The sequence below is a fragment of the Vanellus vanellus genome (genome assembly GCF_965231255.1).
Source record: "Vanellus vanellus genome assembly, chromosome: 8".
NCBI lineage: Eukaryota > Metazoa > Chordata > Aves > Charadriiformes > Charadriidae > Vanellus > Vanellus vanellus.
The window spans coordinates 24,820,607-24,835,775 of NC_138913.1; the positions used below are offsets into that span (position 1 = coordinate 24,820,607).

General features: G+C 40.4%; 1 protein-coding gene across 1 annotated transcript in view; it reads left to right on the forward strand.

Moving 5' to 3' along the window:
* LOC309675052 (glypican-5-like) overlaps positions 1 to 15,169 on the forward strand; it is a gene marked incomplete at its 5' end in the record, with an annotated part of 391,179 nt that overhangs the window by 127,958 nt on the left and 248,052 nt on the right. The window contains 3 exons of the mRNA XM_082487256.1: positions 6,851 to 6,981; positions 12,460 to 12,519; positions 14,407 to 14,532. Coding sequence (XP_082343382.1) covers positions 6,851 to 6,981; positions 12,460 to 12,519; positions 14,407 to 14,532 — 317 coding nt within the window. The remainder of the gene's footprint in view (positions 1 to 6,850; positions 6,982 to 12,459; positions 12,520 to 14,406; positions 14,533 to 15,169) is intronic.

Sequence of the window (15,169 nt, forward strand, 5' to 3'; positions counted from 1 at the left end):
GAGTTTGGTTGTTGAAGTGCCTCATCCCTGTACACTTGTACAGGGTGCAAAATTTTCCCAGCTTTGCAGAACAGTAGCACACCAAAGCATGTAAGATCATTGAAATGGATGGGGTTAAGTTGGGGAACTGAAAATAGATTTCAGCATCAATTAATCCATGTCAGCTATGTTAAATAGTGTTCTATTACTTCTGCATTCTTGCTAAGACAAGACTATTTTCCTCTTCGTGCTTTTTTTTTTGTTTGTTTGAGGAAGATTGTGAGATACGCCTAAGAGCAATAGGAGACCGGATGTTTCATAGAAATATTAGGATGATCTGTATCTCAATACCTTTGTACTTGTCCATCGTTTTTCAGGATATGCCTCTAGTTTATTGTTGTTTCCTCAGAATGTGAGCTCTTCCTTTTACAGGACTTTGTTGTTTATTTCTGGCACATTTGTGTCTTGATTCCAAAACTGAACCTAGAAATATTACTGTAATTCAAATCACTTGATTAAAGTCAGGTATTTCCAGAGGCAGTAGAGAACACAGAGAGCCTAATTTCTTAAGGATTTAAATTCTGTGGCTGGATTCTTTGATGTCTAAGTAAGCATCAACTCTAGCAGAGTTTTTCTCTGCTAGAGGTTTTTCTGCCCCTGAGGAATTCATAATGCCACTCTCCTTGGTGGAATCTCTAATATCTAGTAATGGTCAACTTCTCTAAGTGCCGATTTTCAGAAGATTTGTAGGAAGTTAATTAACATTAAACTGTCCAATAGATTCAAGATGAGCGAGGAGAATGTTCCCTTCCCAAGTGAAACACATTATATTCCTGTAGGAAAATGGACTAATAATTCCATCGTTTATTCACGTATTGCTGAACTTTGCTACCAGCAAAATGCTGCATTTTTAATAGGTAACATATTCTGTAAGAGAGAGAATATTTAAAAGAAGGCAAAATCAAAGTTTAACTTGCTCTCTTCTCCTTCTCTCAGGCATTGCCTCTTGAGTGTAAGATTTTGTTCAATAAGCTATAGACAGTGGCAATGAAAAATAAGCCCTGGGTTACATTTTATCAAATGTGCTCCTGCTCATCTTTTATGCATTGAAGATTAGCATTTTGCAACAACACTATAGCAGTAGGTGACAGCCACTCCAAAGGAGAGGATTCTTTATTTACTTAATGAACTTTGGTTGATGACTTACAGAAAATGACAAGCAAGATACCTGTTGGTGGCTTGTGCTATCAGTAACCAAGTGATAAAGAAAGGGTATGTCTGACCCAGAGGAAATGAGATCTCATGGTGAACACGCAAGTCTGAAAATTCAAACCTGATTTCCCTGTAACTCAGTGTTTCTTGCCTTCCTCACTTGAAACTTGGCAGCCGGAACCAGCAAACTCCAATTCTGATTTGAAATGCACTTGTGGCACGTGTGGAGTGGGGTACAGCTGTGCTGATGCCCGCATAGCCATCAGGAATCTGCGCTGAGGGGTGTCATTTGTCAGAGGTGTTCACCCAGATGCTGGGTTTTCGCAGAGCTGAATTGGGTTACAGATTGGGGTGGGGGGCAGAAATCTGCTGGAAAATGTGTCAGCATTTCAATAATAACTTAAAGCCTAATCACTAGAAAAATCTTGTATTTTAAAATACTAAGCTTCCCATTACAAAATCAAAGAAAATTAGTGTTCTGAACTAGTGAAAAGGTCTCCTGGTTTAGAGAGATAAGATTCTCTTGGTATCCAGAAGGGCATGACATTTTTCCCTTGTTTGATTATATTACATATATTAAATATGACCTCAGTGTTTAAGGTTGCTCAAGCTGCAAGAGTTCAAAAGATTTCAGATGAGACTTTTTTCAATTTATTTTGTTAAGCCTCTGCAGTAATTGTAAATAGTCATTCTTTTAAAGAACAAATAGTAAGAGGTCAAATAATCCATAGATATATATGACTCTGTATTTCATTAAAAAGGAAAGTTCATAGGAGAAGAAATGTAGCTATGCTTGTTAGGAAGACATATATTTAAGAAGAATCATTGGTCTATAAGTAAGAAAAGCTTTAATCCAAAGAAAAGTGTATAGAATTGTGAAACATTGATAATTCAGAAGATAGTGAGGTATGAAGAATACTCAGCTATAGACGTTCACTGTCAGAGGGCAGATGTGATTAAATATAATCAAAGAGACAAGAGGAATGACCATAGTGTTCTTATAGTTAATGAGGGATGATTTTCTATCAGTTTGTAATTTAAGATTAGCAGGTTTATTTTTAAGTTTAAGAATCAAAGAAATAAATTAGCTTAGTCATTCTTTATGTTAACTTCTCATTATTATGTGTACTAAAAATTGAATTTAGGAAAAGAGCAATAGATTTTCTATGTCTATTAATTTTTGTTAAATTTTATCATCGGTATCTCCATTTTTTTTGCAGCAAAGGCTTTACAATTCTCTTGCCTTTCACAATATCTGATATTTTTTGTTATTGTGTCAAATTCTAATGTCTGGTGTCAGTAAAGGAACGTTAGCTTCTGTTTAAAAATAAATAAAAAAATCACTTAGTCTACACTTTCAGTTTAAGAGATAACCTGGAAGCAGTAAGTCACACATACAAAGAAATAAATCTTTAAAATCTCAGTCACTGTTTTTAGTATCACTATTTTTCCCTTGGGTGGTAAGGCTTGATTCATGAGCTCTGATTGAAACTGACAGTGCAGTTGTCTGGTGCCCTTAGGATGGGAGAGAAACCCTCCACGTTCTTACTGTTGTTAACAGACAGGTAATTTGTAGCAGTAGATTCCAGATGTTGCAGGTCCAGGAAATACCTTAATACTTTTTTTTTTTTTCTTGCAATGGCAAGCCTCATACATTTTAATTTACACAGCATTAACTCATTTTTCATAGAAGTCCTAGCTGGCAGCTTAAGATGGTTTTCTGTACACAAGTGTTCTCACAGTGTGGCTGTGAACTTTGTGACTGCCAAAATTAACTAGTAAAATTCGGCCTTTTCTCTTATTTTGCGGAAGAATACGCATTTCAGTGAGATGTCAAAGTTAGTCCACATGAAGAAATGTTAAAAAAACAAAAAACAAAAAAAATTAAGTTCTTCTTTAACTCATCCACAATCTGAAACAAATATGTCAAATAAGAATAATTCAAGAGCCATGGGAGACAATCTCTTGGGGAGGGAGTTTGGTCTTTGCATCCAAAGATGCAGGGTACTCCCAACTTCAGGGGCATAAGTTTTCAGACCACCTGTACTCACTGCAAGAGCAGTGGTGGGGTGAATTCCTCCATCGTTGCTGCCTCAAAGAGGTTGGGAAGGAAGAACATCTGGTGATCCACACTAACCTTGAAGAAACTTCATGCTGGAGGATGTGGGAAGAAAAAAGGGCTGACGAGCTGCCAGCCTGGCTAGGCTGAAACTGCCCAGGCCCCTGCAGCACCGGTGGAGACCAGTCTGGTCTGAAGGCTGTTGGGCTGAGCTGCACAAGGAGGACAGAGCATTGACTGCACACAGCGCGAGCTGTGGTCTGCCACGCGCCCCTGCTGTGACACTGGAGAAGTCACCTCGTGCCCCTGCACCAGTTTCCCTTCACTTTTTGTTCCTTTAAGTGGCAAATGCTGTTTGACAGGGACTGCCTCACGTTATTTTTTTTCTTCCCGGTAAAACATAATCTAGATCTCAGCCGAGACATTTAAGAGCTGCTGTTAGTACAAATAATGTATAATTCTTGTATATTCCATCTTGTTAATCTCACTTCAAGTTAAAATGTAGGTGCAATAGTATAAGTTATGGAGCATTGCCAGTGTTTCTTAGCATATTAATGAGAAGAAAGGCACCAAAAGGACCACAAGACAAAAAAGTGTGAATGTGATTTGCCCTTTAATTACACAAATTCTTAATTTAATTTAACTTTCTTTTTAATGGAGTAGAACTGGTTAAAATTTTCCAGTGAGAAATATTTTTTCCTTAAAATACTGTGGTTTCGTTTGCTATGCAGGAAACTGGTATTACTGGTTAAAAAGAAAACCTCAAGGTTAAGCTTTGGCATAGAAAATACTGAAACTTTTGGAATTTAAAGAGTAATTTTATTTCTGTGGTATCAAAAATACAAATCAAAACGAAGTGAGTGTTTTCATTTGGATGCTTAAACTATTGGTTCACAACAAAAATGATGACTCTAAATCTCTTTGAAAAATCTCTTTGAAACTTCTCACAGGAAAACAAAAATCTTGGAGTTCTTCATTGCTTATGCATATGACAACTACATTACTTTTCCAAACCACTCTGGTGTTAGTTAGTTAAAAATGTCTTAAATCCCTAATGACTATATTTGAGGTGTATGTAATTTGAAGACGTGAACTTTTGTGATATGAGGTAATCTAAGATGGACTTTGCAGAAACTTATGCTGGGAATTTGGGTCTGCGTGCTGTAGGAGACCTGGGAAACCTGGGGCACAGGAGCGACCATCCTGTGTAGGAATGTGGTCTAGCTGTGTTACACCCTCTGGCTGGCTCCAAAGGGCTCAAAAGGCCTTTTTGGTTTATATTTTCATTTGCATAGAGGTTTTTGGTTTGGTTTTTTTTTTTTTTGTTGTTTTCAGAAGCTTAGAAGGGACTGAACTAGAGTATTTTATTTCACAAAGTTGTGTTTTGAAGTAATGCTGTGCTAGTCCCTGGTGAAAACAGAACAATATACACAGTGCATAGTGTTGAGTGAGGCAGCTGGCTCCCGCTCTGACTGCTGGAGGTATGTCAGGATTAATTCAGTATGTTTGTATTCAATTGCTACAGTTTTAGGTTCCTCACAGCATATTATAGTGAACCAAGCTGTAATTCATATAACTAAAGTTGATATGTGTCATGCCTATGCAGCTTCTGACTTTTCATGTTTGATTGACCTGGCTTTTCAGAGGAAAATATCTTAGCTTTACCTAGCAGTAATTTTTCTGGAGGAAATGGGCTCAGGTAGAGAAAATTGTCCTGTACTTGCACTGACATATACAACATATTGGTGTAAAGGGGCAGAGAAAATTATTTGAAGTCATCTGTGGTCTGAAATATTCAGCAGATAGCCAGTTGTGACTCAGTAGGGGTTTTAAAGATGCTGTAAAATGCACAGACCGGCAAGAATCCATCTCACCCTGGTTATAATGGAAAACTGAGGAAGGGATGCCAAATTCAGTGCTGTGCAGGATGATGGATTCTGTGTGATTAACGTCTCTGGTAGTACCATGTCCACAGTAGGATTTCCTTTGTCTTCTTTTCGTGTTTGCTTGAGGATTTAATTGTAGGTGGAAACATTACAGATTACTTATTTGTGGATTAGAAAGTTTTGTCTTACTATTGTCACTTAAAGCCGTTACTGCAAATAAATGTGGCGGGATGCTGGAGCAGTGTCAGATCCACAGTGCACAAAGGATAAACACAAGCTTGCTTTCTCCTGGTCTTGTATTAAAACCCCTATGAGACGCTTCAGGAAGGGCAACAAGGGCAAGCAGCTGAGCAATGTTAGTGTCCTGAACCTAGGATCCAAGGCACTAATGATTCCCAGGGCTGGAAATTCTCTTTTGTCCAAGAAAAGACTTTATTGACAGTGATTTGTTGACGCTGACTTCTTTTGCTCATTTCCTTGTTTCAAGGGAACATTGTCTAGTTAAAGGCTAGAAGGCTTAATTATTACTGTCCAGTCCTGTTCAATATATTCATCAGTGACCTGGATGAAGGGATAAAGTGTACCATCAGCAAATTTGCTGAAGACACAAAACTGGGAGGGGTGGCTGACACACCAGAAGGCTGTGTTGCTATTCAGCGTGACCTGGAAAGGCTGGAGAGGTGGGCAGAGAGAAACCTTATGAAATTCAACAAGGGCAAGTGTAGGGTACTGCACCTGGGGAGGAATAACCCCATGCATCGGTACAGGTTAGGGGCTGACCTCCTGGAGAGCAGCTCTGTGGAAGGGGACCCGGGAGTCCTGTGGATGACAGGATAGCCGTGAGCCAGCAATGTGCCCTTGTGGCCAAGAAGGCGAATGGCATCCTGGGGTGCATCAAGAAGAGTGTGGCCAGCAGGTCGAGGGAGGTTATCCTCCCCTTCTGCTCTGCCATGGTGAGGCCGCATCTGGAGTACTGTGTCCAGTTCTGGGCTCCCCGGTTCAAGAAGGACAGGGAACTGCTGGAGAGGGTCCAGGAAAGGGCTACGAAGATGATTAGGGGACTGGAGCATCTTCCTTATGAGGAAAGGCTGAGGGAATTGGGTCTGTTTAGCCTGGAGAAGAGAAGACTGAGGGGGGATCTTATCAATGCTTTTAAATACTTAAAGGGAGGGTGCCAGGAGGATGAGACCAGCCTTTTCTCAGTGGTGCCCAGTGATAGGACAAGAGGTAACAGGCACAAACCTGAACATAGGGAGTTCCATCTAAACAAGAGGAGGAACTTCTTTCCTTTAAGGGTGGCAGAGCACCAGAACAGGCTATCCAGGGAGGTGGTGGAGTCTCTGACTGTTGAGATACTCAAAACCCGCCTGGACGCCATCCTGTGCAACCTGCTGTAGGTGACCCTGCTCTGGCAGGGGGGTTGGACTAGATGATCTCCAGAGGTCCTTTCCAACCCCTATTAATTTGTGATCCAGTGATAAATACATGACTGTTGGCTTTCTGGTAGCAGAACTCTTTGCACGGCCTCTTAATTTGGTCATTCTTATGCAGGGAACTAGTTTCCAGGTCCTGGAAAGAAGAATCCTTTCTTTCTCTTGCCTGGATACCTTCTCTTGCAGTAAACGCTGACCACAAGGAACAAACTGACCTTTGGACAATTGTAAATCAGTTTCTTCATTCAAACCCAGTTTTCCTTTCCCTTCCTTTTATACAGGTTGATAAAGTGTGTGGACAGCCCAAACAACAAGAAGGGAACCTGTCATCAGACAATATAGTACCAGTGAAGGAAGTGACTGAAACCCAGACATTCATGATGGCTCACGCTAGTCTGAACAATAAAAGAAGGTAACCCTAAGCAACAGTTGCTTTGAAATAAACTGCCTCACAATTTATGTAAAAGGTTCCTTGCACCATAGTGTTTAAGCTAGAGCCACGGTTCTGTCACTCGGTGTGCTCTCCAGCCATGGCCGTAACTGATAGTTAGACAGATGTGTTTGTGGTATTACATTGCAGGTCTCTCTAAGAGAAGCTTTTTACAGGCCAGACTTGATGTCATTACTTAGTGCCAAGGTGTTCATTATTTCCAGAAACTTTTCAATGAAAATAATGAAGGCTTCCCTCAACAAAGTCTGAGTAATTTCCACGGTTGAGTCTAAATTACTTAAAATACGACTGCTGAAGTTGTTACGGACTTGAGCTTATCCAGGGGCAGAGGTGGGAAGGGGGAAAGGGTGAAAAGGAAAGATTCATTGCCCTCACACAAAGTGAGTCATTTCACAGGGCTGGGCAGGAGTTACTAAAATCCCTTGCAATCTCCTTGATTTGTTACCTAACAGAGCAAGAGCAGAAGCATTTATGTTTAGGCTTGTTGTGTCCATCTTGGCTTCTGTTCTTCAGCTGCATGCCAGTTGAGACACTAGACAGCTGAATTGCTGCCACTGGCCCTGGCACGAGTATTCCTGCTCCCAGATCTCCTAATTTTTCCTTTCACTTTCCCTCGTGTAGTTCCTAGATTGGTTTTCTCTAAATTCTAAGTGGGGCAGTCTTTGCGATCCCACTCATGATACATGAGTAGATGTCAGGGCTAACTGACCATGTAATCACAATGACATATTTCTGGCTAACGTGTTGTTCTCTGTGGCACCAGTATTAATCTGGACCAACTTCAGCGAATTGAGTGGAATCGTGCTGGGCTTACGCCTCTATCTGAGAACAGTGTCTAATGTGCCCAGCGAGTCCATGTGTATCTCTAAGTTGGACAGGTGGATGACAGACAGCAATATTAAAATTTCCATAGCCTGGATTCTGGAGTTTGAGTTGTGAAGATGAGATTTTTATCCATTTCTAATTTAGTTCTTATCTAACCTTGCATGAATGAAACCAACACTGTTTTAAAAGATAAGAGTAATAGCAGCAAGCCTAGTTTTTTGATAGCAATATTTTTATCCCTTTTGTAATTTAAAACCAAGACACAACAGTCTGTGCTCATGCTTGGAGCTAATCAATTTTTACCATGCAAATCAGAGAAAATAGCATTAAGGAAATTAAATTAATAATTTCAGCAGTAATAATACAAAGAACAGTTGTAGTACAATTAATGAAATATGCTTTTAAAAACACAGAGCCCTAGGCCATCTTCTGTATAACTCATTAACTTCACTGGGACTTACACACTAGCAACCGAAAATGCAGAATTTCCAACCTATTAACAAGTAACCTCTTAAACAGGTGCAAATTGGTGTCTTTAATGGCATGACAGCAGTTCTTTCTCACCTGAGGATCTGCTCCTGCCCCTTCCCAACCATCTGGAGTTATTTGGATAAACATACTAAAACTAATATACTCTAAATTAGACAGTCTTCCAAAATTCGTCTGCGCACTGAGAATTTATCAAAAAAAGTCTAAACTGAGGCCATCCTTACATAATTAGCATAAAACATTACTGAAATAGTGTTGATAGGTATTGTGGAAAGCCTATGCACCAAAAATGAATGATGGAGCCATGCCATAATTAGTAAGAAATGGAGAATATTTTTAAATTTTCCACAACATCCTATAAAACACATGGCATGAAGCTTGTACTTTGCTTCTTGGAAACAATTGTGAAATAGTAAATAGAGTGAAATACACAGTGATTGGCTACATCACTATGTTGTTCATCATCTACCATTTAATCACATATGATATCAATAAAAAGCAATTTTAGGTAATAAAATTTTATAATGGATGGGTGAAATCATTCCTGCAGTGGGTTGTGTAAAATGCACTTAGAGTGACAGATAACTGCTACAGGGGATCTAGATTATGAGAGTAATTATGTGAATCACTGGAGGGGAGGGATGCCATCCAAAGGGACCTGGACAGGCTGGAGAGGTGGGCCCAAGCCAACCTCATGAAGTTCAACAAGGCCAAGTCCTACATCTGGGTCGGGGCAATTCCAAGCACAAATACAAGCTTGGCAGGGAATGGCTGGAGGTCAACCCTGAGGAGAAGGACCTGGGGGTGCTGATTGACAAGAAGCTCAACATGAGCCAGCAATGTGCGATCACAGCCCAGAAGGCCAGCAGTATCCTGGGCTGCATCGGAAGTGTGGCCAGCAGGTCAAGGGAGGCGATTCTGCCTCTCTACTCCACTCTTATGAGACCCCACCTGGAGTACTGCATCCAGCTCCGGAGTCCCCAGCATAAGAAGGACGTGGACCTGCTGGAGTGTGTCCAGAGAAGGGCCATGAGGATGACCTGAGGGCTGGAGCACCTCCCCTATGAGGAGAGGCTGAAAGAGTTGGGGCTGTTCAGCCTGGAGAAGAGAAGGCTCCAGGGAGATCTTATTGTGGCCTTCCAGTCCCTAAAGGGGGCCTACAGGAGAGCTGGGGAAGGACTTTTTACTAGGGCATGTAGTGATAGGACAAGGGGGAATGGCTTTAAACTGGAAGAGGGCATGTTTAGATTAAACATTAGGAAGATTTTTTTCACTTTGAGGGTGGAAAGGCACTGGAACAGGTTGCCCAGAGAAGCTGTGGAGGCCAATCCTTGGAGGTGCTCAAGGCCAGGCCGGGTGGGGCTTTGAGCAACCTGGTCTAGTGGGAGGTGTCCCTGTCTATGGTAGGGGGGTTGGAACTCGATGATCTTCAAGGTCCTTTCCAACCTAAACCATTCTATGATTCTAATCTTTTTGGTGCCATTCCTTCTGGTGATTTAAAAAATGTAGAGCAATAACATCAGCTGCCTGTCAGTTTAGGTACAAGGTCACACAGGGAATCAGCCCGATTGAGTCTGTTGGTCTGCGTAGCAGCCATCCTTCCAAATTATCCTTAATTCAAGGGGAGTATGGAACATGACTCCTGCCTTTTGGAATAAGGAAAGAAAAAAAGAATGACTGAGCCAGCCCTCCCCAAGTAAACAGAAAAGCTGTGCCTCATTCCCTTAATATGTCAGAATATTCCCAATCTCAAAGAGAAGAACAGTCTAGTTAGTGCATCTGTAGGAGAAGCCACAATAAAGTGACCGCTCATCTCTTCTGTAGTACCTGCTCAGAAATGCCCTTAAAAACCTAGTGCCAAACAGCTTATACCTACACATGTATGCTTGCTTCAAAGGTATTACATCTTTGCAAGGCCAGTTACAAAGTCAAGCTCCTTTTCTAAAGAATTTGAGAACCTCTGGTTTCAGCTGTTCAGTAAAGCCAAGGCTGCTCATGCAGTTGAAAAGTGGGACTGTTAAAATGGTGTCTCTTTGTCTGACGTCTTTCTTCTGGGTGTATGTTTTTTGAGTCTGGCTGGAGGCAGTCCTTCTCACCCTCCGCTGTTCTGCACAGCGTGGTCCTGCATGGTCTCTGAATTCATGTAGCAACTGGATCCTCTTTTGTGGTAGTTGAACCATTTTCTGCTCCTCTTACTCTCATGGGTTCCTGGAAGATTTCCCATCTTTCTTTATTTTTCCCTGTGTTCCATTCCTGCATATTTTTTGTTATGCAACACTGTCAGGGAAATAGTGTAAGAGGCTGAAACTTGAACTTTTCTTCTGATTAATGTGAAAAGTATAGGTTTGATTTACTTTTTTTTTTTTTTTTTTTTTTGCATTACACAGTCGTATTCAGGGATTAACTGAAACTGGCAGGATTGCTGCTGTAGTCATTTTTTAATGTGGAAGTTGCTATAACATGTAGTAGAGATGACAAGAAAATTGAAACCATATGATGGTACAGGGAATGTACATGGCATGTACAAAATCTCAATCAGTAAATTGGAATGTTATTGCTGAGTTCAGCACAAAGTACTATTCTGGTTGAGGTCCAGACTCCTAGCAAAGTTGAATACCTGCCTCTTAGCATGTCTGTTGCATGTAATATTTCAAACCACTAAACACAGACTGGTTACAGATCTGTATATAAAAAGGTTATATTTAACAAAGAACTATAATGTGATACTAGTCCCTAATTGGAGGAGGCAGGCTTTGAAATTATATTTTGTTGGGATTTCTTTGTTAAACTGTGGACTTAGAGATCTATTATACATCTTAAAATAACAATTTTGAGGGTTTTGGGGGGAATGTTTGAAGTCAATGGCATTGATTTTATTTAAAATTAGCTATCTATTGGGTCAGGCATCACATAATATTATTAAAATTTGAATACTAAACTGCTAGTACAAAACAGATTATTAATGCCAGATGCAAATTAACTTACTGTAGAAACAAATATAACTTTTCTGACTGGCTAAGGCAGAAGTTCCAGCAGGTCCAGATTTTCCCTGTTAGAAGTTCTCGTTTCCTTTTTTTGACTGGCTGTGTTGCAGTCACTGCTTTAGTGATGACAGGTGACACTCACCTGATGATCAGTGCAGCTCCATCCTCCCCTGTGGCCACCCCTGCCATTAGCTCCCAGACAGTACGATGGCAAAGCTTCCATTGTCTGGGTGTCCTCAAAGCTGCTGAAGGTGGTGCTTACTCTCTCCTTTAAGAGTTAACTGGATTGGCAAATGTCGTGGAACCTGTTTCCAGGCATGCATTTCTCCAGCTGCTGCCATTAACTTTATGCATGAGAGTAAGGGTATAAGAAATAGCAGAATGTGATATCAAATCATGTAAGTGGAAAATTGCATCATGATGTTAATGTTAAATACAGTATCTAATGTTAATTATGGGACCTCGGGAAATCAGTGCCACAAAATGTATTTGCATGAAATTAACTCCCAGAGTTATTTCCACAGTTTTGCCTCCAATATCACCTTAGAGCCTGTCTCTCCTGTTTTGCAAAGTTGGTTGGTTTTTTAGTGGTGCAGTCTGACCAGAACTGAACAGCAAAAAATATCTGTATTCACATTATTTATTAACAGACAGCAAATTGCTTGTAGTACCAGAAAATAAATGCTACTCATTTGTATCCCCCTTCCCATGGTGCTCGTTCTAAACTGTTTGCCATTGTTTTCTTGTATAGCCTCATATATTTACAGTTCTTCCATTTGGTATCAGTTATAGTTAATTTAAGTACCACTGAATTTATTTTCAGCTTTTTGCTCTGTGCTGCATTTGTAATTGTGGTCTTATTTGAAAATTATTGTGAGAAACAATCCCAGTTGTATTTTTTTTTTCAGTATTGTATTGACATTTTTAATTGCATCTATACTTTGGAAAAATCTCATGACAATTTTCCTCCTTATTTGTTTTCTTATATTATCCTATGCATGTGCTTGATGAGCTTTCTTTCAAATAATTTTTACTTTTCTCTTTTGTTTCTCATTTCTTTTCCTCATTTGCCTGAATTCCTGCTTCTCCCCTACTCCCCAACCTCTCCCGATTGATGCTTATTCTCCCCGGGCTATTCCAGTTCTCTGCCTCTGAAAGCTTCAAAGAATGACAAATCAAGAAGTTTGAAAAAAATCTCTCGGTAAGAATGAAAACAAGGTGACATACTTTGTTGGGTCTACACTTAGCTCATCTCCAATGTAAGCTGCTGTTTCAGCTGTAATCCAGGAATTGGCATACTTTTGGTTACTGCTGTTATACTGTAGGGCACTGGGAAGCTGTAAATTTTCTGTCTAGTGTGTTTAGTTTTATATTGATGAAGAGTAAAACTTTTCACTTGTTGAGATCAAGAGTTGGACACAGAATTCTGCCTTTGCTGAAATGCTACTTTGAAATGTCAGAGCCCCACTCTGCTGAAAATGCAAAGGAGCTTAAGCCTCTTGGGGTGAGGTAAGACAAGCTTTAAACTCTTAAAAGGGTGCTCTTTTCCTCCTTCAAAGAAAACTCCATTTTAGAACCCGTAAAATCTTTAGCATCTTTGTCACCTTTTGTAATTGATACTCTTAGGCTGTTCTGTCAGGTAGGTGGATTTCTGTCTGGGCCTAGCTATGCTGTATAAATACTTAGAGCTCATATTTGTAAGTTAGTGGTCAAGAGGTAGAAATACCGATTCCCTTGTCATTAGCACCCAAATTCCTGCTTTTTTTCTTTGCTTAAAATGACAGCTTTCCTGCATTGTTAGGGTAAGTTAGTTCCGTGTGATGACTAATTTATTTAGAGCAGGATTTCATCACACAAGATAAATGGGATCGTTACGCTTTTGAGAAAGCATAGGCAGCTGTGGGGAGGAATGACCACTGCCTAAACCTTGTACAGGTAGATACCTGGCAGTGGACTTTGAGATTGTTTAAAGCACCTGTTGGTCCCAAAAGAGTAGTAAATCCTGACTGTTTGTGCCAAGCTCCATCCAGCCATATCCCTAGGCACCTCTTTGATGCAGTGTTGTCCCCTTACAGCCTGCCAGGCAGAAACATTATAAACCAGAATGAGTCCTTTGACCTCCCCAATGGGGCTGTTGGGGGACTTCTCAGACAAGCAGATAGCTCTAGCTCAGTTTTTGTGTCCTGCATTTTGTTCTCAATGTCTTTAACATCTGATACCAAACAGGAGCTTGTAAAGCTGTGGAGGTAGGGTAATTTCTCATTCTGAAATACTCTCAGTTGTGTGCTGAATTAACACTTGTTTTGTTAACAGTTTATTTTTATGGCTACCTCAGCCATATATATATTATGGATATAATCAGATTATAAAAGAGGCAGCAGTTTGCCCACAAGGCGTTTTTCCATACACACATGGTCAGAAATGAGCTGTTGTACTGAGCAGTAGTTCTGGTTATTTGCCAAAGCAGCAGGCACAGCCTCCTCTTAACAGGTGAGATGCAAGACATGGTAAAAGAGAAATTTCTTTCTATAATAAAGATATAACACAGATAGTGATGATGGGGAAGAATTGGCCCCGCCACATCTCAAGGAGATGACTTTCTGTAATGTTGTTACATGTGTGGGGTACTCATAGCATATTGCAGTTTTTGGGATGGGATATTAGCTTTAGGAAGCCTTTTCCACCCAGGAGGTGGTTGACAGTGTTCTTAATGCACCTCACACGTGCAGGAAATGGAGAAATATTCACTTCCAATAACAGAGAAGCCTGCTCCTTTAATGATAATGTTTTCTCATGATTTTTTAAGCTGTTTATACAGAGATAGCAGGTGCAGACTTTTTTCAAATTTTGTGGGAGATGTGTTAAGGTAATTTGGTGAAGCCACCCATTGTAGGTAATTGTATTAACACTGGACTAAGTAAGACTGGGTGATCCATAGGAGTAGAAATACACTATAAATGGAAATTAATCAGCTTGAATGACCGTAAGGGATCTAAACTCGTAATCTTGTGGAGGGTTAAGTTGACAGGGGGCTTAAACCGGAAGTGTGTACTGTTCTGTTGTTGAATGTGTTCTTCCTACGTTACAGAGAGTTCATCAATTACATGAAGCGATCCCGAACCTTTCATGCCTCTATAGCAGAAAGACTGTGTGATGGAGACCTGGTGATGAGAGACAGCTCAACCTGCTGGAATGGAGAGGATGTTGTAGAAAGGTAAAGTTACCAGTGAAAGTTTTCCCTGACGGTGAAAAAGGTGACTTCATATCCTTCTAATGGCTCAGAAGCATTCAGAGACCCTTGTCATCATAAGTTTCTCCTTCATAGTGAACTTGACGCTTAGTTGAACAAGGGGGTTGCTAAAATAAAAAGTTGTTAGCGCTAAGTTTTACGTATCTGTATTAAATATAGCAGAACACTTGCTTGAAGGGCTGCTTTGCAGAGTCCCTTTCTTTCACTATGGAGAGACAGCTCTTTGTAGAGACATCTTACCCTCTGAAGCTCAGTTAGCCAGCAGTACCTCTATGAATGTCTGGAGGTCCCTTCCAGTCTGCCGTTTATAGGCTCGTTATTGCAGAGCTGAATGTCATGTTTGGCCATAATTAGAAAACATGTAGCCCTTCCTACAAAGGTGTCAGAAAAATACAGTGACCAGGCCATTATGTTGTTAAAGGCTTTTCCTCCTATTTCTTTTCAGAATTTCTGACATAGTGCTTTGAATAACAACTGTTTTTAGAATCGCCCAGCATCTTTATTACCAGAGCATGTTCTGCAGGAATTCTTATAAAGTAACAATTAATAAATGCACTGTTCCATGTTGGTAGAGCAGCTAGAAGCTCTGTAGGGTGAAGAG